The 22,635-nt window shown below is 44.1% G+C and overlaps 1 protein-coding gene across 1 annotated transcript in view; it reads right to left on the reverse strand.

Annotated features, from left to right (window-relative positions):
- Window positions 1-147: 147 nt before the first annotated feature.
- LOC129821001 (F-box-like/WD repeat-containing protein TBL1X) overlaps window positions 148-22,635 on the reverse strand; it is a 45,482-nt gene continuing 22,994 nt past the window's right edge. Inside the window, exons 2-15 of the mRNA XM_055878196.1 lie at window positions 17,907-18,016; window positions 16,819-16,964; window positions 14,567-14,786; window positions 6,487-6,619; window positions 6,170-6,311; window positions 5,973-6,036; window positions 5,774-5,871; window positions 5,596-5,656; window positions 5,369-5,490; window positions 5,097-5,171; window positions 4,840-4,967; window positions 2,837-3,002; window positions 2,456-2,557; window positions 148-2,212 (exon numbers count right to left, since the gene is read on the reverse strand). Of these exons, the coding sequence (XP_055734171.1) occupies window positions 2,186-2,212; window positions 2,456-2,557; window positions 2,837-3,002; window positions 4,840-4,967; window positions 5,097-5,171; window positions 5,369-5,490; window positions 5,596-5,656; window positions 5,774-5,871; window positions 5,973-6,036; window positions 6,170-6,311; window positions 6,487-6,619; window positions 14,567-14,786; window positions 16,819-16,964; window positions 17,907-17,964 (1,542 nt within the window). The 5' untranslated portion in view covers window positions 17,965-18,016 and the 3' untranslated portion in view covers window positions 148-2,185. The remainder of the gene's footprint in view (window positions 2,213-2,455; window positions 2,558-2,836; window positions 3,003-4,839; window positions 4,968-5,096; window positions 5,172-5,368; window positions 5,491-5,595; window positions 5,657-5,773; window positions 5,872-5,972; window positions 6,037-6,169; window positions 6,312-6,486; window positions 6,620-14,566; window positions 14,787-16,818; window positions 16,965-17,906; window positions 18,017-22,635) is intronic.

Consider the following 22,635-nt stretch of genomic DNA (forward strand, 5'->3'; position numbering starts at 1 on the left):
CATGAGTTAAATGATCACATGAAGTATCTGATAAAGTACTACACTGACACTAAATATCTACCTCTCCATATGCACATTATCATAATAATGCTATACATTAAGCCACATGTAAAGGGAAATGACAAGAACCCAACAATACAAGGAAAGTGTTTTCTAATATCAAAATAGAGTGCTTTATTTGAGACATAATGTGATTTCATTGTTTAGCCTTGGAAACAGATGACCATACCCTAGACTGGGTGGGGGAGAGTGATCGCTGTCAGTCACAGCATTTTATTCCACACTGGGCTTCTCAGCATGCCAAGATGGCCACCAACCACAGTCCGATTCTCAGTCTGACACAGACAATAATGGCTCTCAGCAGCAACAAAAAATAAGTCAAGACAATGAACCATCCATCCATCAACGCCCGATCATGTCGTAAAAAACAAGAAATAAAAATGCTGGCCTTCCCCTTTCATCACAAATCCAAACTAAAGCTGATCCTACCTTCTGAAAAAGTGCACTTCACACATTGCTCTTAAAATGATCTTGACTGAAAGAGAGAAAAGGGACCAGTAAACAGGCATTGTTAGTTTGAAGAGACAGATATTACGTTAGACCATGGTAAGTACAAGTATACATACAGCACACAACGGGCGAGTTCGTTTGGCATGGCCCGGTGCCCCAGGTGATTTCACTTAAGTACCAGTGGAGAGGTCTAAAATGTTCAATGGGCCATGCAAAACGAACTTCCTCATTTAAAGCTAAACCCATTATACAGGTATCTCAAATCAGAAGTCATATCTGACCTATTAGATCAGGCAGTGGAGACATCAGGACCTCCACCGAATTCAACCAATCACAGCTTAGAAGCTACAGCAGGACTTTCCAATCAGATTGATCGGTCAGAGTGTAATCTGGGTTTCCGTCAGATAGCTTGCAGTGCCAAACAGAGGAGTGCTGTTAGAGAATATCAATAGATGACTAGTGATGACAGATTGCTACTAAAGCAACATTGAGACAACACAATTAAAACATTCACAGCCTCCTCTCCTTCTCCTGGTCAGTCATCATGTTCTCTGTCTGTTCTGATCTCCATTTCATTGGTTGTTATTAGGACTGAATACAGACTAAGTTCACCGACACGTCCTGTGAAATGACTACAGTCCACCTCAGCGCCACCTGACTTGACAAACAAACCCAATGCACACATAATTGGTAGAATAAAAGAACATACATGGTGGGAAAAAAAATCTGACATGCATTAAATTTAATCAGGGTCTTGTAACTGAGTATCAGCAAAGAAAAGGGGCAATATCTCTAGCCAGTATTGAGCGTCTAGAGGATGACGCCAAAGTGTACTGTAAATAAACATATATACGCAGTATATAAGTCTGTGTATTCATCTAATTTACATATCTTTACATTCATAAAATTTACATCCAGAAGGGAGAATACTTATAAACTACTTTTTGCATCTTGTAAAGATGTCCACAAAAAGTTGTTTTTCCTCATGTGAAATAAAACATCATTAAAAGTTAGTTTTTTCTTAATTGAAATGATGTTATTAAATGTCAGAACAGAACTACCTCATAGCAACGCCTTGTGTTACTCTGACTTTCAAAAGTCCATTTCAGAAAAATTTGCAAGAAGAGCTCTTGAAACAGAAACCATTTCCCACTCAGGACAACTTAATCATCATATTTGAGGAGGCCAGTAACAATGTCACTCTCCTCATGTCTCCCACATTGTTTCTCAACTCAGGACACCATAGGGTTAACATGTGCTTAGATAAGTTCTAAAACACAACCTTTCTCTCACAATATGACCCCAAACACACCCAAACCTCGGCAAACCCTCCATGATTCAGGCCCTAGCCAAATAACAGCAGGGGTAGGTGGTCATTTCACTTCCTCTTTAGGCACCTTTTAAAGCATGGCTGAACAACAATTATTAGATTTAGTCCAGTCCTGTGGATTAATTAACCCAGCAGATGTTCTTTGTGGTCTCAAACAAGAGACACAAATCCATTGAGTAGGTTGTGCTAGTTAGAAAAAGGGTTTTTGTTGGTCTCCTGTGTCCACTCTGAGGTTGTCCTCCACGTTGCCAGGCCTGCTTTGAACTATTAGAGTGTGTTTGCTGATAGCAGAAGGCATTTTGTCTGCACATTCCAGGGTCCATCTTCAAAATCACTGCCAGGATTCTATTTCCGGAGCTCGAGAACGCATACCTGGAGGGCAAAGATAGCATGATTAATAATACATATTATGCTTCAGAATATTTTGGTTTCACCCCATGCACTTCTGAAAGCATTGGTCCTGAGACTAAAGCATTAAGTTCTTTGCTTTTTATCACTTTGGTTTAACGTACAAAAATGAGTGGTAGTAGTACATGCATAAATGAGAAAAATAAAAAGACATCAATACAAATGATATACATTTTAAAACACAAATCATAATCGTATCAAACATACCGATCCATCTGAAGCGCTAGCACCAACTTTGTCTCCTGTGCTGTTCCAGCAAACCTCAAAAATCCCTCCAGTCCCCCTGTAGCTATGCACCAAGGCTCCAGACTGCAACCACAACACAACCAAATTACCACCAAATCTGGTGAGGACTGCTTGAGGACCATAGTTGCCTGCTTGACCTAACAACAATGTCACAGCCTGTATTAAACATAGAGCCAGGTGTTTTACCTGACCACAGGACCTACTAACTAACTGTTATAAGATGCTATAACCTATTATAATCTATAATAACCTGTTATACGCTGTTACAATCTGTTATAAACTGCTAAAAGCTGTTACATGTTATAAACTGTTAACTGAGTTATAACCTCCAGGGTGACTCACCATGGTGTTCCAGATGTGTACACACTTGTCGAAGGAGCCGCTGGCCAGGTGCTTCCCGTCGGGGCTGAAGGCCACACTGTAGACGGGCTCCTGGTGTTTGGTGAGGGTGTGGATACACACACCTCGCTCCACGTCCCACAGACGTACCGTCGAGTCAAATGAGGCACTGAGGGGTGGACAGAGCACATGGTCAGTTCTCCATCTAAATCTATCTACTAAATGAAAATACATACTGTAACTGAAATACATGAAAACTCAAACTTTGTTCAAGTTTATGTTCATACCAACAAGACATTACTGATCTTTCAGTACTAATGGTAATTTACAGGGTTTGACAGGAGAGTTAACAACTTTATAACAAAGTAGCAACCAAGTAGTTTTTCCAGCTTCAGGTTGTCAACAACACCACATAGAAAGAAGGATATGAAATGTAAGAAATATGTCAATAAGTTGGCTTTGGTGCTCGATGCAAACTCTAATTCAACATGCTGATCCACAAAGCCAAAACGAGACGTGTGATGTTGTAGAATCGGTGAGAACATCTGTCACCACAAAAGGAGAGACAAGGTTGAGAGCATGTGTTAATGAAAAGAGGAGCTGACGTTCATCAACACTTTCTCATCAAAATGGTATTATTAGGTAGTGTAAGCCAAGTCTTCTGGGGCTGCCCCTGGCTAGATTGCAAATCTCTCTTTACAAGGACACAGGAAAATATTGTGAGATTAAAACGAAATAAAAAAACAGAAGTTGGGAAAGAACTGATTAAATCACATGATCAGACATGAGCTGTATCTTGGTGTACAATACCGCATTTACCTCAGATTACTATCAAGTTCCGAACAAGTCATAGCAGTAATGTCAGTTTTACATCCAGAGTGAAATATACGCTCATCCCAGGGGATTTCAGAAGAGGTTGTAAATGCCTGTGGTATTTGAACTGTAACATCTACCGTAATTGCTGGACTATTAAGCGCACCTGAATATAAGCCGCACCCACTGAATTTAATTTTTTTATTTATTTTGTACATAAATAAGCCGCACGTGTCTATAAGCCGCAGGTGCCTACCGGTACATTGAAACAAATTAACTTTACACAGCCTTTAAACGAAACACGGCTTGTAACAAAAATAAATAGGCTTTAACGAAACACGGCTTGTAACAAAAATAAATAGGCTTTAACGAAACAGGCTTGTAACATTATTATTTTTTTTTTAAATAGCAGTAAACAATAGCCTACCAAGAAAGTCCTTGGTCACTATCTTCCTCCTGTGCACTGAAACCACTGAAGTCATCTCCTTTGGTGTCAGAGTTGAATAGCCTCAGAATTGCTTCATCCGATGTTGGATCGTTTTCATTGCGCTCTCCTCACTTTCATCCGGAGGCAAACTCATCCAAGCCTCATTTTCTAGTTCGGGCCATCTGCTTTTCTTTCCTCTGAAAACTTTTGTTGTCTTTTTGCATTAAAGTCAGTTTCTCACGCTGCTGTTTTCAACGTCTTATCATCGACTCATTAAGGCTCCCGTGCAGCAGCTCTATTTCCTTTTCCAACAGCCAGATCGATCGCCTTCAAATTGAAAGCTGCATCATATGCATTTCTCCGTGTCTTTGCCATGATGAGGGTGACAAAATGACTACCGTAATCAGAATGATGGAAAGTTTGAGCGCGCTCGATTTACGTCACATTATGTGACGGTGCTCAGTTTTTTGGCGGCATGAATTTGTGAAAGCGGGAAAAATCCATAAATTAGCTGCGTCATTGTATAAAGCGCAAGGTTCATAGCGTGGGAAAAAAGTAGCGGCTTATAGTCCGGAAATTACGGTACATATGGAAGCATAGGCTTTATGTCCCTGATCCACTGACAGTTACTAGCCCTGAGAGAATGTCTGGGACACTTCTTGACAAGAGACCCCTTCACTGGCACACACACTGTCCATTCTCAACTCATAAATCACAACACTGTCCCAGAACAAGTCTAGGTGCTGTGAGTGCGAGTGTGTCCCACCTAGCCAGCATGATGTTGGAGTTGGGGTTGCTGGTGCCGGGGCCGGTGGGGCTCCACTTGATAGTGTAGATCTCTTTACTGTGGGCCTGGAGGTCATGGACCCACGAGTCCTGCTTCATACTCCAGATCTGGGAAAGAGAACAGCACTGTGTAATCATTATATTATTATATTGACATATAGAGATCATGGTCATAGGAAAGAGGTGGAATTTATTGTGTGTCCAAAATCTTGGCTGAAGTAGAAGTGCTGACCTTACCTTTAAAGTCATGTCATCAGAGCAGGAGGCTAGTAACATCCCTGACGGGTCCCACTTGATAGCATTGACTTCATTCTGAAAAACACATGGGAAGACAGACATGTAGACTTGTAGAGGACCAATAAGACATCATGCTTATCCGTTTAATAGTTACACATTATCCTGTTTACAAACCTTCAAAAGTTTGGGAAAATACAGGAAGTAGAGAAATCCTAAGTGTGACTACGGTGGTGTGAAATGTAGAGGGTTGAACAGAGATGCTGTTTGTTTACCGTGTGGCCTTGGAAGGTTTTGAGCGGCCGGTCGCTGCCCAGTCGACACACGTGGATGCACATGTCTGTGCTGCAGGAGGCAAACGTTGTGTTGTTCTGCCAGTCCACATCCAGGGCTGGAGCTGTGGGTAGGAGGCAGCACACAGGGACAGGATTCAAAGGGTTAACTCACATCAACCGAGCAGCTGAAGTCCTACATCTTTCTGTTCGGGACACAGGGGGCTTACCTGAGTGGAAGGGGAACTGCTGCTTGGCCTCTCCTGTGTGTGCGTCCCAAATGATTGTTGTCTGGAAAATTACAACAGATACATAGCAAATACTGCAGGGATAGATGATTGCTACTGGAGTTACTTGATTTATTCGATTAAATAATATATACAATAAAATATATATTTTTTTATATACCTTATCTACACCAGCACTGAGGATAGAGTTTCCTTTCTTGTTCCACTTCAGTGCAAATATGGGCCCTTTATGTTGCCCCAAGGTGCTCGCCAGATTACCTGTGAAAGACAAGAGTTTCATGTATCTGCACAGATGACAATATGATTCAGATTGGGCACTGTAATATAAATTCATTAAAATGCAACAAAGCTCAACAAACCATCTTTTGTCCATATCCTTGCAAATCCATCATACGATCCTGTTGCTAAGAGTGTCCCGTCGCTCTATGGGGTCAAATAGTGCAGTTAGTTAACTGTAATCTTCATAGAGGACTTCTAATGTTCCGTTCCAGACCATTTCAGTCAAGTGAGAATTGACACAGTAGATGATGGATGGAATGGACAATTGAGAACTCACATTCCAGTCTAGTGAGGTGACATCTTTGTTGCTGGGGACGTCCTGGCCTCCCTCCCTGATGCAGTGTCTGAGCACCAGCTGGGTGGAACTACTGTTACTGTTCTCATTCAGGTTCCAGATCCGGGCTGTCGAGTCTCCCGACCTAGACACACACACACAGGCAGAATACAGAAGAGAAAGTCAATACAGACAGTGACAGAGTGTGTGTGTGTTTGTGTGTGTGTGTGTGAGCTGCTCTCGCAAGTCCCAGAAAAGCTGAACCCAGTATTGTCCCATCCCTGTGCCCCCCACACTTCCCCCTCCCCAGTGAGACTCACCCTGAGGCCAGCAGGTCGCTGACAGGGTTCCAGGCACAGATGAACACCTCTGACTCATGGCCTCTGAGGACCGTGGCCTTGCTGGCTGGGATCTCCACGTCCACATCCATCTCCATGGGCTCACTGTGGTTATCTGTAATCAGATCACATCCACACTCTGTTACAGACTGGGGCTCCTGAGTGGCGCAGCGGTCTAAGGCATTTTTATAAATATATTTTTTTCACCTTTATTTAACCAGGTAGGCTAGTTGAGAACAAGTTCTCATTTACAACTGCAACCTGGCCAAGATAAAGCAAAGCAGTGCGACACAAACAACAACACAGAGTTACACATGGAATAAACAAGCGTACAGTCAATAACACAATAGAAAAAAATAAAGTCTATATATAGCGTGTGCAAATGGCATGAGGAGGTAAGGCAATAAATAGGCCAAAGTTGTCACGCCCTGGCCTTAGTATTCTTTGTTTTCTTGATTATTTTAGTTAGGTCAGGGTGTGACATGGGGAATGTTTATATTTTGTTGGTTTTGTTTATTTGGTAAAGGGGTTATGGGGTGTAAAATATGGTTTTGTGTTTAGTGTAGATGTCTAGCGTTGTCTATGTTGGTGAGTGATCTAGAAGAGTCTATGGTTACCTGAATGAGTTCCCAATTAGAGACAGCTGATGTCGGTTGTCTCTGATTGGGAGCCTTATTTAGGGTAGCCATAGGCTCTCATTAATTGTGGGTAATTGTCTATGTAAGAACGTTAGTAGCCTGTATGTTTGTGCACAACGTTTGTAGCTTCACGGTCGTTTTGTTGTTTTGTTAAAGTGTTTTTGTGTCGTGTTCATCTTCGTGTTATAATAAAAGAAGATGGCTTATTTTCCAAAAGCTGCATTTTGGTCCGTTAATCCGCCACACGATCGTGACAGAATTACCCACCATAGGACCAAGCGGCATGGTAGGCGGCAACAGGACCTACCTACACAGGATCTCTGGAGTTGGGAGGACGAATTGGAAGAAGATGGACCTTGGGCTCAACCTGGAGAATATCGCCTCTCTCGTGAAGAGCTGGAGGCAGCGAAAGCCGAGAGGAGGCGATATGAGGAGGCAGCACGGAGACAAGGCTGGAGACCCGTGAGTACAACCCAAAAATTTCTTGGGGGGGGCCTTAAAGGGAGTGTGGCGAAGTCAGGTAGGAAACCTGCGCCTACTCCCTGTACTTACCGTGGAGAGCGGAAGTACGGGCAGACACCGTGTTACGCAGTAGAGCGCACGGTGTCTCCTGTACGCGTGCATAGCCCGGTTCGGTACATTTCGGCTCCACGTATCGGCCGGGCTAGACTGAGCGTTGAGCCGTATGTCATGAAGCCGGCCCAACGTATCTGGTCACCAGTGCGTCTCCTCGGGCCGGCGTACATGGCACCAGCCTTACGCATGGTGTCCCCGGTTCGCCTACATAGGCCGGTGCGGGTTATTCCACCTCCCCGTACTGGTCAGGCGACGGGGAGCATACAACCAGGTAAGGTTGGGCAGGCTCGGCGTTCAAGGGAGCCAGTACGCCTGCACGGTCCGGTATTTCCGGCGCCACCTCCCCGCCCCAATCCAGTACCACCAGTGCCTCCTCCACGCACTAGCTATATGGTGCGTGTCTCCAGCCCTTTACCACCAGTGTCTAAACCACGCACCAAGCCTCCTGTGTGTCCCCAGAGTCCTGTGCGTCCTGTTGCTGCTCCCCGCACTAGCCCTGAGATGCGTGTCCCCAGCCCGGTGCCACCAGTCCCGGCACCACGCACCAGGCCTACAGTGCGCCTCAGCCGGCAGGAGTCTGCCGTCTGCACAGCAATGACTGAACTGCCCGTCTCCCCAGCGCCATCTGAGCCATCCGTCTGCAATGAGCCTGCAAAGCCGCCCGTCTGCCATGAGCCTGCAAAGCCGCCCGTCTGCCATGAGCCCACTGAGCCGCCCGCCAGACAGGAGCCGCTAGAGCCGCCAGCCAGACAGGAGCCGCTAGAGCCGTCCGTCAGACAGGATCTGCCAGAGCCGCCAACCAGACAGGATCTGCCAGAGCCGCCAACCAGACAGGATCAGCCAGATCAGTCAGCTAGCCATGAGCAGCCAGATCCGTCAGCTAGCCATGAGCAGCCAGATCCGTCAGCCAGCCATGAGCAGCCAGATCCGTCAGCCAGCCATGAGCAGCCAGATCCGTCAGCCAGCCATGAGCAGCCAGATCCGTCAGCCAGCCATGAGCAGCCAGATCCGTCAGCCAGCCATGAGCAGCCAGATCCGTCAGCCAGCCATGAGCAGCCAGATCCGTCAGCTAGCCATGAGCAGCCAGATCCGTCAGCTAGCCATGAGCAGCCAGATCCGTCAGCTAGCCATGAGCAGCCAGATCCGTCAGCTAGCCATGAGCAGCCAGATCCGTCAGCTAGCCATGAGCAGCCAGATCCGTCAGCTAGCCATGAGCAGCCAGATCCGTCAGCTAGCCATGAGCAGCCATATCCGTCAGCTAGCCATGAGCAGCCAGATCCGTCAGCTAGCCATGAGCAGCCAGATCCGTCAGCCAGCCATGAGCAGCCAGATCCGTCAGCCAGCCATGAGCAGCCAGATCCGTCAGCCAGCCATGAGCAGCCAGATCCGTCAGCCAGCCATGAGCAGCCAGATCCGTCAGCCAGCCATGAGCAGCCAGATCAGTTAGCCAGCCATGAGCAGCCAGATCTGTCAGCCAGCCATGGGCCGTCCCTCAGTCCGGAGCTGCAGTCCCTCAGTCCGGAGCTGCAGTCCCTCAGTCCGGAGCTGCCATTCCTTACCCTGGAGCTGCCCCTTACCCTGGAGCTGCCCCTTACCCTGGAGCTGCCCCTTACCCTGGAGCTGCCCCTTACCCTGGAGCTGCCCCTTACCCTGGAGCTGCCCCTTACCCTTGTGCTGCCCCTTACCCTGGTGCTGCCCCTTACCCTGGTACTGCCCCTGATCCTGGTACTGCCCCTTACCCTGGTACTGGCCCTTAATCCGGAACTCCCCCTTAATGCAATGGGATTAATGTGGACAGGGGTTATTTTGAAGAAACTAAGGAGGTGGTTAGGGACTGTGGTGAAGTGGGGACCACGACCAGAGCCGGAGCCGCCACCGTGGAGGGAAGCCCACCCAGACCTTCCCCTAGACTGTGTATGGTGCGCCCGGAGTTCGCGCCTCAAGGGGGGGGTTATGTCACGCCCTGGCCTTAGTATTCTTTGTTTTCTTGATTATTTTAGTTAGGTCAGGGTGTGACATGGGGAATGTTTATATTTTGTTGGTTTTGGGTGTTTATTTGGTAAAGGGGTTATGGGGTGTAAAATATGGTTTTGTGTTTAGTGTAGATGTCTAGCGTTGTCTATGTTGGTGAGTGATCTAGAAGAGTCTATGGTTACCTGAATGAGTTCCCAATTAGAGACAGCTGATGTCGGTTGTCTCTGATTGGGAGCCTTATTTAGGGTAGCCATAGGCTCTCATTAATTGTGGGTAATTGTCTATGTAAGAACGTTAGTAGCCTGTATGTTTGTGCACAACGTTTGTAGCTTCACGGTCGTTTTGTTGTTTTGTTAAAGTGTTTTTGTGTCGTGTTCATCTTCGTGTTATAATAAAAGAAGATGGCTTATTTTCCAAAAGCTGCATTTTGGTCCGTTAATCCGCCACACGATCGTGACAAAAGTAGTGAAGTAATTACAATTTAGCAAATTAACACTGGAGTGATAGATGTGCAGATGATGTGCAAGTAGAAATACTGGTGTGCAAAAGAGCAGAAAAGTAAATAAAAACAATATGGGGATGAGGTAGGTAGATTGGATGGGCTATTTACATATGGGCTATGTACAGCTGCAGCAATCAGTTAGCTGCTCAGATAGCTGATGTTTAAAGTTAGTGAGGGAAATATAAGTCTCCAGCTTCAGCGATTTTTGCAATTCGTTCCAGTCATTGGCAGCAGAGAACTGGAGGGAAAGGTGGCCAAAGGAGGTGTTGGCTTTGGGGATGACCAGTGAGATATACCTGCTGGAGCGCGTGCTACGGGTCGGTGTTGTTATCGTAACCAGTGAGCTGAGATGAGGTCGGAGCTTTACCTAGCATAGACTTATAGATGTCCTGGAGCCAGTGGGTCTGGCGACGAATAGGTAGCGAGGGCCAGCCGATTAGAGCATACAGGTTGCAGTGGTGGGTGGTATATGGGGCTTTTGGGACAAAACGGATGGCACTGTGATAGGCTGCATCCAGTTTGCTGATTAGAGTGTTGGAGGCTATTTTGTAAATTACATCGCCGAAGTCGATGATTGGTAGGATAGTCAGTTTTACGAGGGTATGTTTGGCGGCGTGAGTAAAGGGGGCTTTGTTGCGAAATAGGAAGCCGATTCTAGATTTAATTTTGGATTGTAGATGTTTAATATGAGCCTGGAAGGAGAGTTTACAGTCTATTCAAACACCTAGGTATTTGTAGTTGTCCACATATTGTAGTTGTCCACAAGTCAGAGTAGTGATGCTAGTCGGGCAGGAGCGTGCGGGCAGCAAGCGGTTGAAAAGCATGCATTTAGTTTTACTAGCGTTTAAGAGCAGTTGGAGGCCACGGAAGGAGTGTTGCATGGCATTGAAGCGTGTTTGGAGGTTTGTTAACACATTGTCCAAAGAAGGGCCATATGTATACAGAATGGTGTCGTCTGTGTAGCGGTGTCAGGGAATCACCCGCAGCAAGAGCAACATCGTTGATATATACAGAGTCGGCCCGAGAATTGAACCCTGTGGTACACCCATAGAGACTGCCAGAGGTCCGGACAACATGCCCTCCGATTTGACACACTGAACTCTGTCTGAGAAGTAGTTGGTGAAGCAGGCGAGGCAGTCATTTGAGAAACCAAGGCTGTTGAGTCTGCCGATAGGAATACCGTGATTGACAGAGTCTAAAGCCTTGGCCAGGTCGATGAAGACGGCTGCACAGTATTGTCTTTTATCGATGGCGGTTATGATATTATATAGTACCTTGAGCGTGGCTGAGGTGCACCCATGACCAGCTCGGAAACCAGATTGTACAGCAGATAAGGTGCGGTGGTGACAGTGTTACCTAGCCTCAGTGCAGTGGGCAGCTGGGAGGAGCTCTTATTCTCCATGGACCTTACAGTGTCCCAAACTTTTTGGAGTTAGAGCTACAGGATGCAAATTTCCGTTTGAAAAAGCTAGCATTTGCTTTCCTGACTGACTGCGTGTATTGGTTCCTGACTTCCCTGACAAGTTTCATATCGCGGGACTATTCAATGCTAGTGCAGTACGCCACAGGATATTTTTGTGCTGGTCGAGGGCAGTCAGGTCTGGAGTGAACCAAGGGCTATATCTGTTCTTGGTTAAAAAAAAATTGAAAGGGGCATGCTTATTTAAGATGGTGAGGAAATTACTTTTAAAGAACGACCAGGCATCCTCGACTGACGGGATGAGGTCAATATCCTTCCAGGATACCCGGGCCAGGTCGATTAGAAAGGCCTGCTTGCAGAAGTGTTCTAGGGAGCGTTTGACAGTGATGAGGGGTGGTCGTTTGACCGCAGACCATAGCGGATGCAGGCAATGAGGCAGGTATTTGCTGAGTTCCTGATTGAAAACAGCAGAGGTTGATTTCTAGGGTAAGTTGGTCAGGATAATATCTATGAGGGTGCCCATGTTTACGGATTTAGGGTTGTACCTGGTGGGTTCGTTGATAATTTGTGTGAGATTGAGGGCATCTACCTTAGATTGTTGGACTGCCGGGGTGTTAAGCATGTCCCAGTTTAGGTCACCTAACAGAATGACTTCTGAAGATAGTTGGGGGGCAATCAATTCACATATGGTGTCCAGGGCACAACTGGGAGCTGAGGGGAGTCTATAACAGGCGGCAACAGTGAGAGACTTATTTCTGGAGATTCCTTTTTAAAATTATAAGCTCGAACTGTTTGGGCATAGACCTGGAAAGTATGACAGAACTTTGCAGTCTATCTCTGCAGTAGATTGCAACTCCCCCCCCTTTGGCAGTTCTATCTTGACGGAAAATGTTGTAGTTGGGGATAGAAATCTCAGAATTTTTAGTGGCCTTCCTAAGCCAGGATTCAGACACGGCAAGGACATCAGGGTTGGCGGAGTGTGCTAAATCAGTGAGTAAAACAAACTTAGGGAGGAGGCTTCTGATTTTAACATGCATGAAACCAAGGCTTTTTCGGTTACAGAAGTCAACAATTGAGAGTGCCTGGGGACACGCAGGGCCTGGGTTAACCTCCACATCACCCGAGGAACAGAGTAGGAGTAGGATGAGGGTACGGCTAAAGGCTATCAAAACTGGTCATCTAGTGTGTTGGGGACAAAGAATAAAAGGAGCAGATTTCTGGGCGTGGTAGAATAGATTCAGGGCATAATGTACAGACAGGGCTATGGTGGGGTGCGGGTACAGTGGAGGTAAACCCAGGCATTGAGTGACGATAAGAGAGGTTGCATCTCTGGGTGGCGGGACAAAGGAGGTATCTGAGGCATGTTGAGTGGGACTATGGGCTCCGCAGTAAACTAAAACATTTTTTATTTATTTTACCTTAATTTAACTAGGCAAGTCAGTTAAGAACAAATTCGTATTCTCAAGGACAGCCTAGTAACAGTGGGTTAACTGCCTTGTTCAGGGGCAGAACAACAGATGTTTACGTTGTCAGCCCAGGGATTTGATCTTGCAACCTTTCAGTTACTAGTCCAACACTCTAACCACTAGGCTAAACAACAGTATACAAGGCATATTGACATTTGAGAGAGACAAAGCAATCACAGGTGTTGATTGGGAGAGCTAGCTAAGACAACAACAGCTAATCAGTTGAGACAACAACAACAGGTCAAATGGAGATGAATGGGCAGAGAAGGTCGCTTAACTACACACAGGGCCTGAGTTCGAGGCTGGGGCCGACAGATAAACAAGAAAACAACAACAAAAAACAGAGCTAGAGGCATCACTACAGATCATGGTTTGATTCCAGGCTGTATCACAACCGGCCGTTATTGGGAGTCGCATAGGGCGCGCACAAATGGCCCAGCATCGTCCAGGTTAGGGTTTGGCCGGGGTAGGCTGTCATTGTAAATAAGAATTTGTTTTTAACTGACTTGCCTAGTAAAATAAAGGTTAAATAAAATAAAGAAATAAAACAGACACATACATGACTCCCAGTACCTACTATACAGGAGATCACATATATTGAAAATATAGTTCCATTTCCTTCTCAACCAGAGTCATATTCAGTTGCAAAAACTTTAATTATCTGAACTGTTTCCCTCTTAAGTTTGTTTCTGACAAAAATTAGAGGTGTTTAACCTCTCCCCTTTCAAATCATAACCATTTAAGATCAGATAATTTAAATTAGGCTAGTTCCAAAACATTAACGGCAAATAGTAGAGAGCCCGAGACAGTTACTAAGTCTTAAATAACAGTGTTATCTAAGATTTGCAACTACCGCATCAAACACACTTGTTGACCCAATTGAAGTGGAAGGAGCAATCTGTAGAGGATCAAAGCTCAACCATTCTGGGAGATGAGCTAAGAGCTAATCCAGTAATCATCTTCATATCCTGCCTGCAGTATTGATGAAATGTGTTTTTCTTCCAGCCTTGTTTTTGCTGAAGAGCAATCCTACGGGGCTGTAGCATCCCTGTCCGTTCAGACAAGCATTACTTAAACTAACATAGTCTTTGCTGATGTTCTGCCACCCACCCACACAGACAGACTAACTCCAGTGGGATCGGCTGACACAAACATCCACAACATCCTCTATCGGTTTCTCCCTAATCTAATGCTTTACCTGATCCATACCTCTCTGGTTTTACTGGCTGAATTCTAGAAGCATCTGTTAGGGAGGCACAATGAAGGTGAATGCATGCAGGGTCAAATTCACCAACACTCAATGCCATGTCACTAAATCACATGGCTCTAGAGTACCACACACACACGCTGCTTGATGTAGTAAGTCTCACATAGTAAGTATCAAGATAATGTGGGAAAATATTTAGCTATCATTTGTTAAGTTACGGCACGACAACGCTTGCTAGTGATTGCTAAATGGCCCTGTTAGACAGGAGGCTGTTCTTACACATGGTGTGTGTGCCGTTCTCCTCTCCGTTTACGATGGCCTCTCCGTTCTTTGGTGTGTTGGGTTGGTTGCTTGCGGCGGTGGCTGCCATGGCGCAGGCCGCCTGTTGCTGGGCTAGCTTGTCGCGGAAGGCCTGCTGCCGCGTCTGCACCACATCTGGCATCACCGCGTCGATGAGTGACAGAGACTCAATGGGCCGCCCATCAAACACCGTGCCATCCTGCCAACACAACACCAAATATGCCATGGTTACCCCGTTGGATGTAGAGTGCACTGATGGACAATAAATGCAAACTGTAGGATTTACATTTTTAATTTGCCAAGTACAATAGTGTATTGATTTTGGTATTGTTTGAGATTCATGACTTCGATAAACTTATTTTGCATACAAATGACTGCTGAGCTAAGTATTGATCTTAGGCACTGTATTAGTGAGTGCAGTCTTATATTAATAACCCCATTGATTTACATGGAGAGTGTGTGGTGTTTGTTCTGGGTGTGGTAGTCCAGGCCAGGGTTGTATTCTCTAGGCACCAAAAGTAGGAAAACAGATTGAAAAAGAACCTTAATGAATAAAACATATATATATATATACACACACACACACATACACACTCAGTCAAAGGTTTGGGCACAACTACTCATTCAAGGGTTTTTCTTTATTTTGACTATTTTCTACATTGTAGAATAATAGTGAAGACATCAAAACTATGAAATAACACATATGGAATCATGTAATAATGCCCCAAAAAGTGATAAACAAATCAAAATATATTTTATATTCTTCAAAGTAGCCACCCTTTGCCTTGACAGCTTTGCACTCTTGGCATTCTCTCAACCAGTTTCACCTAGAATGCTTGAAGGAGTTCCCACATATGCTGAGCACTTGTTGGCTGCTTTTCCTTCACTCTGCGGTCCACCTCATCCCAAACCATCTCAATTTGGTTGAGGTCGGGTGATTATGGAGGCCAGGTCATCTGATGCAGGACTGCATCGCTATCCTTCTTGGTCATTTAGATCTTACACCGCCTGGAGGTGTGTTTTGGGTCCTGTTGAAAAACAAATGATAGTCCTACTAAGCGCAAACCAGATGAGATGGCGTATATCTGCAGAATGCTGTGGTAGCCATGCTGGTTAAGTGTGCCTTGTATTGTAAATGAATCACTGACAGTGTCACCAGCAAAGCACCCCCACACCATCCCACCTCCATGCTTCACGGTGGGAACCACACATGTGGAGATCATCCGTTCACCTACTCTGCGTCTCACAAAGACACGGCAGTTAGAACCAAAAATCTCCGATTTGGACTCACCAGACCAAAGGACAGATGTCTACCAGTCTAATGTCCATTGCTCGTGTTTCTTGGCCCAAGCAAGTCTCTTATTTTTATTGGTGACCTTTAGTAGTGGTTTCTTTCCAGCAATTTGATTTATGCAGCCTCCTCTGAACAGTTGATGTTGAGATGTGTCTGTGACTTCAACTCTAAAACATTTATTTGGGCTGCAATTTCTGGCAACTCTAACTTATCCTCTGTGGCAGAGGTAACTCTGGGTCTTCCTGTCCTGTGGCGGTCCTCATGAGAGCCAGTTTCATCATAGCGCTTGATGGTTTTTGCGGTTGCACTTGAAGAAACTATCAAAGTTCTTGAAATGTTCCATATTGACTGACCTTCATGTCTTAAAGTAATGATGGACTGTCGTTTCTCTTTGCTTATTTGAGCTGTTCTTGTCATAATATGGACCTGGTATTTACCAATTGGGTCTATCTTCTGTATACCAACCTTACCTTGTCACAACATAACTGATTGGCTCAAACACATTAAGGAAAGAAATTCCACAAATGAACAAGGCACACCTGTTAATTGAAATTAATTCCTGGTGACTACCTAATGAAGCTGGTTGAGAGAATGCCAAGAGTGTGCAAAGCTGTCATCAAGGCAAAAAGGTAGCTACTTTGAAGAATCTCAAATATAAAATATATTTTGATTTGTTTAACACTTTTTTGGTTACTACATGAATCCATATGTGTTATTTCATAGTTTTGATGTCTTCACTATTATTCTACAATGTAGAAAATAGTAAAAATAAAGAAAAACCCTGGAATGAGTAGGTGTGTCCAAACGTTTGACTAGTACCGTATATATATATATAGTTTTTGTGTTCTTTTGCGAAATGTTTTGCTACAGTATGCACTAATGAATATGACCCAAGGCAGCACTAGAAGGCAGCCTGGAGTGGAGCCCCTGGGCTCACCTCGTTGATGCTGATCTCTGCCTCCACATACTGGAGGCCTTTCTGCAGGATGGAGATGAGGGCAGCAGGGGGCACTAGTGTTCCATTGATGTTGGACTGGCTAATGTGGCTCTCGATGCCAAAGGTGAACGCCGAGTGGGAGAAACCTGGAAAGGGACACACAGAGAACACAGTCAGTACAACGAGAACACCAGAGACCCTGCAACACAAACATCTCACTCCTACACAGACATATCTACAGACATCTGCCATGGCTGAGGTGTTATTTCTAACTTTTTATATCAATGTTATGTAAACCAAAAAATAAAAGGGAACTTTCATCATTCATTCCAAGTAGACTTTTTCAGCGGAAGAAATGTTAAAATGCCAGAGCTATCAAGCATTTATCCAATGACTGGCTTCAAAGAAAGCCCCAACAGTAATCAAATACAGCGGCTAGGATCTCAATAATTCATTCACCCTGTGAAAAATAGGGTAGCGTGAATGGCATGTTGACACAGGTACATATGAAGGGAAAGCGATATTCTGAACAGCCAACAGACAGGTAGAATAGGCTTGGTTTCCACTAAGTGTAGTTTCTGGAGTTACTGACACCTCTACTTTCCTATTCCTGCACTCTCTCAAGCTTTTCATCATGTTTTTGGTGAATGTATTGAAGTAGCCATTGGTAAAATGTGTGTCAAAATTCCCAAACCTTTAGGCACTGTTTAGATCAGGGGTGTCAAACTCATTCCATTGAGGGCCTAGTGTCTTGGTTTTTCCATTCAATTAAGACCTAGACAACCAGGTGAGGGGAGTTCCTTACAAATCAGTGACCTTAATTCCTCAATCAAGTACAAGGGAAAAGTGAAAAGCCGCAGACACTCAGCCAGTGGAATGAGTTTCACACATGTGGTTTAGAACGAGTCAATGCAGTCTAATCCATGACAACATAATCAACAAGGTCAACTACAAAGCCATTCTCAATTCCTACATTACCACAGAAACAAATACACAAGAAATATGTAAAGCAGAAGTATAATAATCATTTCAGCAGACAGACAGAGACAGGACAAGTGTCTTACAGGGAGGTTGGCAGTCATACATACCTGACTCCTGAAGATATCTGTATACCAAGAAGTTCACTTCATCACTGGTTATACTCATCTTAGCCCACCTCGATGGAGGAGGTAATGTATCTAGTAAAGATCGGCTCACTCTAGGAAAGAAAGAGAAGAAGACAATGAGTTTTAGATTCATTACACAGCTAGCTACATCGTTTCACAAGATGACAAGATTCACAATGAGTGGGAAAATGTAGGTTATATCTAGGTAGGTCCCCAATCATTATTACCAAATGACTTAACAGCTACCATGTCCTCACATACAAAGATAAAGCAAGACCATAGTTCAGGCATGTACTTCCTACACACACACACACACACACACACACACACACACACACACACACACACACACACACACACACACACACACACACACACACACACACACACACACACACACACACACAGAGCATGTCAATAACCGGATCACTAAACTAGTGAATCCATCTCTACTTCACATGCTAAGTATCCCCCCCCCCCCCCCATCGCTCTGTGATCCGACAGCGGTGTCCATTTCCATTTGGCTTGCAGGGGAAAATGGCAACATTCTACTATTATTGACCTGGCCACTGATCTAGATGGGTAAAGAAGCCTAATAAAGCAGGACATGGCATTAAAGGCCTACTGTCGCTATCTAGTAAACTGCAGAGGAGAACTCAACACACCGGCTAGGGCTAATTACTGGTAAAGTTGGGCAACATTCACATCATTATCGCTTTCACAGAAAACATCATTTACTGGCGAATGCATCAACATTTCAATTTGGTATTCTTTCAAAACTACAGGGAGCTGAAGAAAAACATAAAAACAGAGCCCTTTAGAATCACAGCAATTGAGATATTGTTCCCACTGATAAGGGCCTTCAGGCTAGGGAGTGCTTTGCTACAAAGAATGATTAATGGCTGTACTAAATTCTACAGGGACTTCAGGTTACGAAAAAAAGAAAGTATGGGAACTGTAAAAATATCTGAACACTATGAAGTGGATATGAACACACACATACTCAATTACATGCTCACTTACACATACGGACTTACACACACACACACACACACACACACACACACACACACACACACACACACACACACACACACACACACACACACACACACACACACACACACACACACACACACACACACACACCTGATCTCGCTCTCTTCTCTGTCGAGAACTGTTATAATTTAATGTGTTTATTGTTTGTCTATATTTTTGATGTAATTGTCTACACGTTTATATATGTTTACAACAAGCAAGGGGAAGATATTAGAATAGGGGCACTGGGGAATAATAACATATTGTACGGAATACATTTGTACTGTAGTGAAGCCGTCTCTAGAGTAATGCAAGGTCTCTTTCATGATCATGTAAAACATCAATTCGTATGGAAATGCTGGGATGTGTGTAACGGCTGATTTCAAAGGCTTTTATTGACAATTACATGAAGTTGATGCTAAGAGTCAATATTTGCAGTGTTGACCCTTCTTATTCAAGAACTCTGCAATCCGCCCTGGCATGCTGTCAATTAACTTCTGGGCCACATCCTGACTGATGGCAGCCCATTCTTGCATAATCAATGCTTGGAATTTGTCCGAATGTGTGGGTTTTTGTTTGTCCACCCGCCTCTTGAGGTTTGACCACAAGTTCTCAATTGGATTAAGGTCTGGGGAGTTTCCTGGCCATGGACCCTAAATATCGATGTTTTGTTCCCCGAGCTACTTAGTTATCACTTTTGCCTTATGGAAAGGTGCTCCATCATGCTGGAAAAGGCATTGTTCGTCACCAAACTGTTCCTGGATGGTTGGGAGAAGTTGCTCTCGGAGGATGTGTTGGTACCATTCTTTTATTCATGGCTGTGTTCTTAGGCAAAATTGTGAGTGAGCCCACTCCCTTGGCTGAGAAGCAACCCCACACATGAATGGTCTCAGGATGCTTTACTGTTGGCATGACACAGGCCTGATGGTAGCGCTCACCTTGTCTTCTCCGGGCAAGCTTTTTTCCGGATGCCGCAAACAATCGGAAAGGGGATTCATCAGAGAAAATGACTTTACCCCAGTCCTCAGCAGTCCAATCCCTGTACCTTTTGCAGAATATCAGTCTGTCCCTGATGTTTTTCCTGGAGAGAAGTGGCTTCTTTGCTGCCCTTCTTGACACCAGGCCATCCTCAAAAAGTATTCGCCTCACTGTGTGTGTAGATGCACTCACAACTGCCTGCTGCCATTCCTGAGCAAGCTCTGTACTGGTGGAGCCCCGATCCCGCAGCTGAATCAACTTTAGGAGACAGTCCTGGCGCTTGCTGGACTTTCTTGGGCGCCCTGAAGCCTTCTTCACAACAATTGAACCGCTCTCCTTGAAGTTCTTGATGATCAGATAAATGGTTGATTTAGGTGCAATCTTACTGGCAGCAATATCCTTGTCTGTGAAGCCCTTTTTGAGCAAAGCAATGATGACGGCACGTGTTTCCTTGCAGGTAACCATGTTTGACAGAGGAAGAACAATTATTCCAAGCACCACCCTCCTTTTGAAGCTTCCAGTCTGTTATTCAAACTCAATCAGCATGACAGAGTGATCTCCAGCCTTGTCCTCGTCAACACTCACACCTGTGTTAACGAGAGAATCACTGACATGATGTCAGTTGGTCCTTTTGTGGCAGGGCTGAAATGCGGTGGAAATGTTTTTTGGGGATTCAGTTCATTTGCATGGCAAAGAGGGACTTTGCAATTCATCTGATCACTCTTCATAACATTCTGGAGTATATGCAAATTGCCATCATACAAACTGAAGCAGCAGACTTTGTGAAAATTAATATTTGTGTCATTCTCAAAACTTTTGGCCACGACTGTACAATATTACGTATTGGATCTTTAAAATATCCAACTTTTACAGTTGACCTATAAACCCTGGGTTGATGATAAAATGGGCTGATGGTGAAGTAGACATACTTGGTATTCATATCACAAAAGATATAAATAAGCTCTCCACAATGAATTTAAATAGAAAACCTGTAAAAATAGAGAAGATCCTGCAACCATGGAGAGGTAAATACCTGTCTATTTATGGTGAAATTGCCCTGATTAACTCCTTAGTCATATCTCAGTTTACTAACTTACTTATGGCGCTGCCTACTCCTGATGATTCGTTTTCAAATCATATGAGCAAAAAATATTTTGCTTTATCTGGGACGCTAAACCAGACAAAATAAAATGTGCCTATCTATATAATGAATATGAATTGGGTGGGTTGAGAATATTAAATATAAAAGCACTAAACCTCTCTCTAAAAGCTTCACTCATTCAAAAGTTTTACTTGAATCCTAAATGGTTCTCAAGTAGATTACTAAGAAAAGCTCATCCATTGTTTAAAAATGGCCTTTTTGCCTTTGTGCAGATTGCCATGTCTCATTTTCGATTAATTGAAAATGATACCTTTTTCAAAGTATCTCTCTTTTTCAAAACAAGTATTGCAGAACTGGCTACAATTTAAATTTCATCCCCCTGAAAAGGTAGAACAAATATTACAGCAAATAGTATGGCTGAACTCAAATGTGCTGGTTGATAAAATACCTGTTTTTATGGGAAAGATGTTTCAAAATTGTATTGTGTTCTTAAATTATATTGTAAATTGGAATGGTAGAGTTATGTCCTTCATGGAGTTATCAGAATTGTACGGGAAGGTCTGCTCGAGAGTACAACCAATTGATTTCAGCATTACCCCAAAAATGGAGGAGGCAGGGGGCAGTGGGAGGAGGAACTCTGTCTGTATGCTATGTCTTGCTTGTCCTATGTTGCTCTGCGTGTGCTCACTGCTTAATGATTGTCTATATTGTAATTGTTTTTAATAACCTGCCCAGGGACTGCGGTTGAAAATTAGCCAGCTGGCTAAAACTGTCACTTTTACTGAAACGTTGATTAATGTGCACTGTCCCTGTAAAAATAAAATAAACTCAAACTCAACTGGTCTGTCTGCCCAATATAAAGTATCAAAACTGGCGGGGGAATAAAAATAGCATAAATAGGAAAGTATACCAGTTTCATTTGAGGACCAGGATGTTGACAACTGTGCCATACAGATTGCAAAATAGTTGGGAAGAGATTTTTGATGTATTCGATGGTTGATATATGAGTTGATATATAAAACAACGCAAGATTCAAGACTTCGTGCTTTTCAGCTAAAATTACTATATAGAATTCTTGCCACCAACAAAATGTTGAATATTTGGGGCATAAAATCATCGAAGCTCTGCAGATTTTGTTGTGAGGATACAGAATCAATAGACCATTTATTTTGGTATTGCCCTCAGGTAGCCTGTTTCTGGTCTCAGGTTCAGGAATGGCTGAAAATGCATATCATGGACCTAAAATTGACACTAGAAATTGTATTGTTAGGAGATCTGGAGAGACCGGGTCAGTCAATTCCGAATATACTAATACTCTTAGTAAAAGTATTTATCTTCAACTCGCAATCTGTGGATTCTATTCGATTAGATAATTGAAATTGTACGTTAAACATCACAGCATAGTTGAAAGATATGTGTTGCGTAGAAACCCGAAGTGGGTGGCCAGCAGGTAGTTGGGATGGGCTGATGGAAGCTGAGGGAGTGGAGTTGCTGTGCGGGAGATAGAATGATGGTCAAAGATACGTTTTTTTTTTTAAAGTAAAAATAAAACATAACAAAAAGTACGTTTGAATGACACTGAGGAGCAGTGTT

The sequence above is a fragment of the Salvelinus fontinalis genome, chromosome 23 (assembly GCF_029448725.1).
Source record: "Salvelinus fontinalis isolate EN_2023a chromosome 23, ASM2944872v1, whole genome shotgun sequence".
In the NCBI taxonomy this organism is placed as follows: domain Eukaryota; kingdom Metazoa; phylum Chordata; class Actinopteri; order Salmoniformes; family Salmonidae; genus Salvelinus; species Salvelinus fontinalis.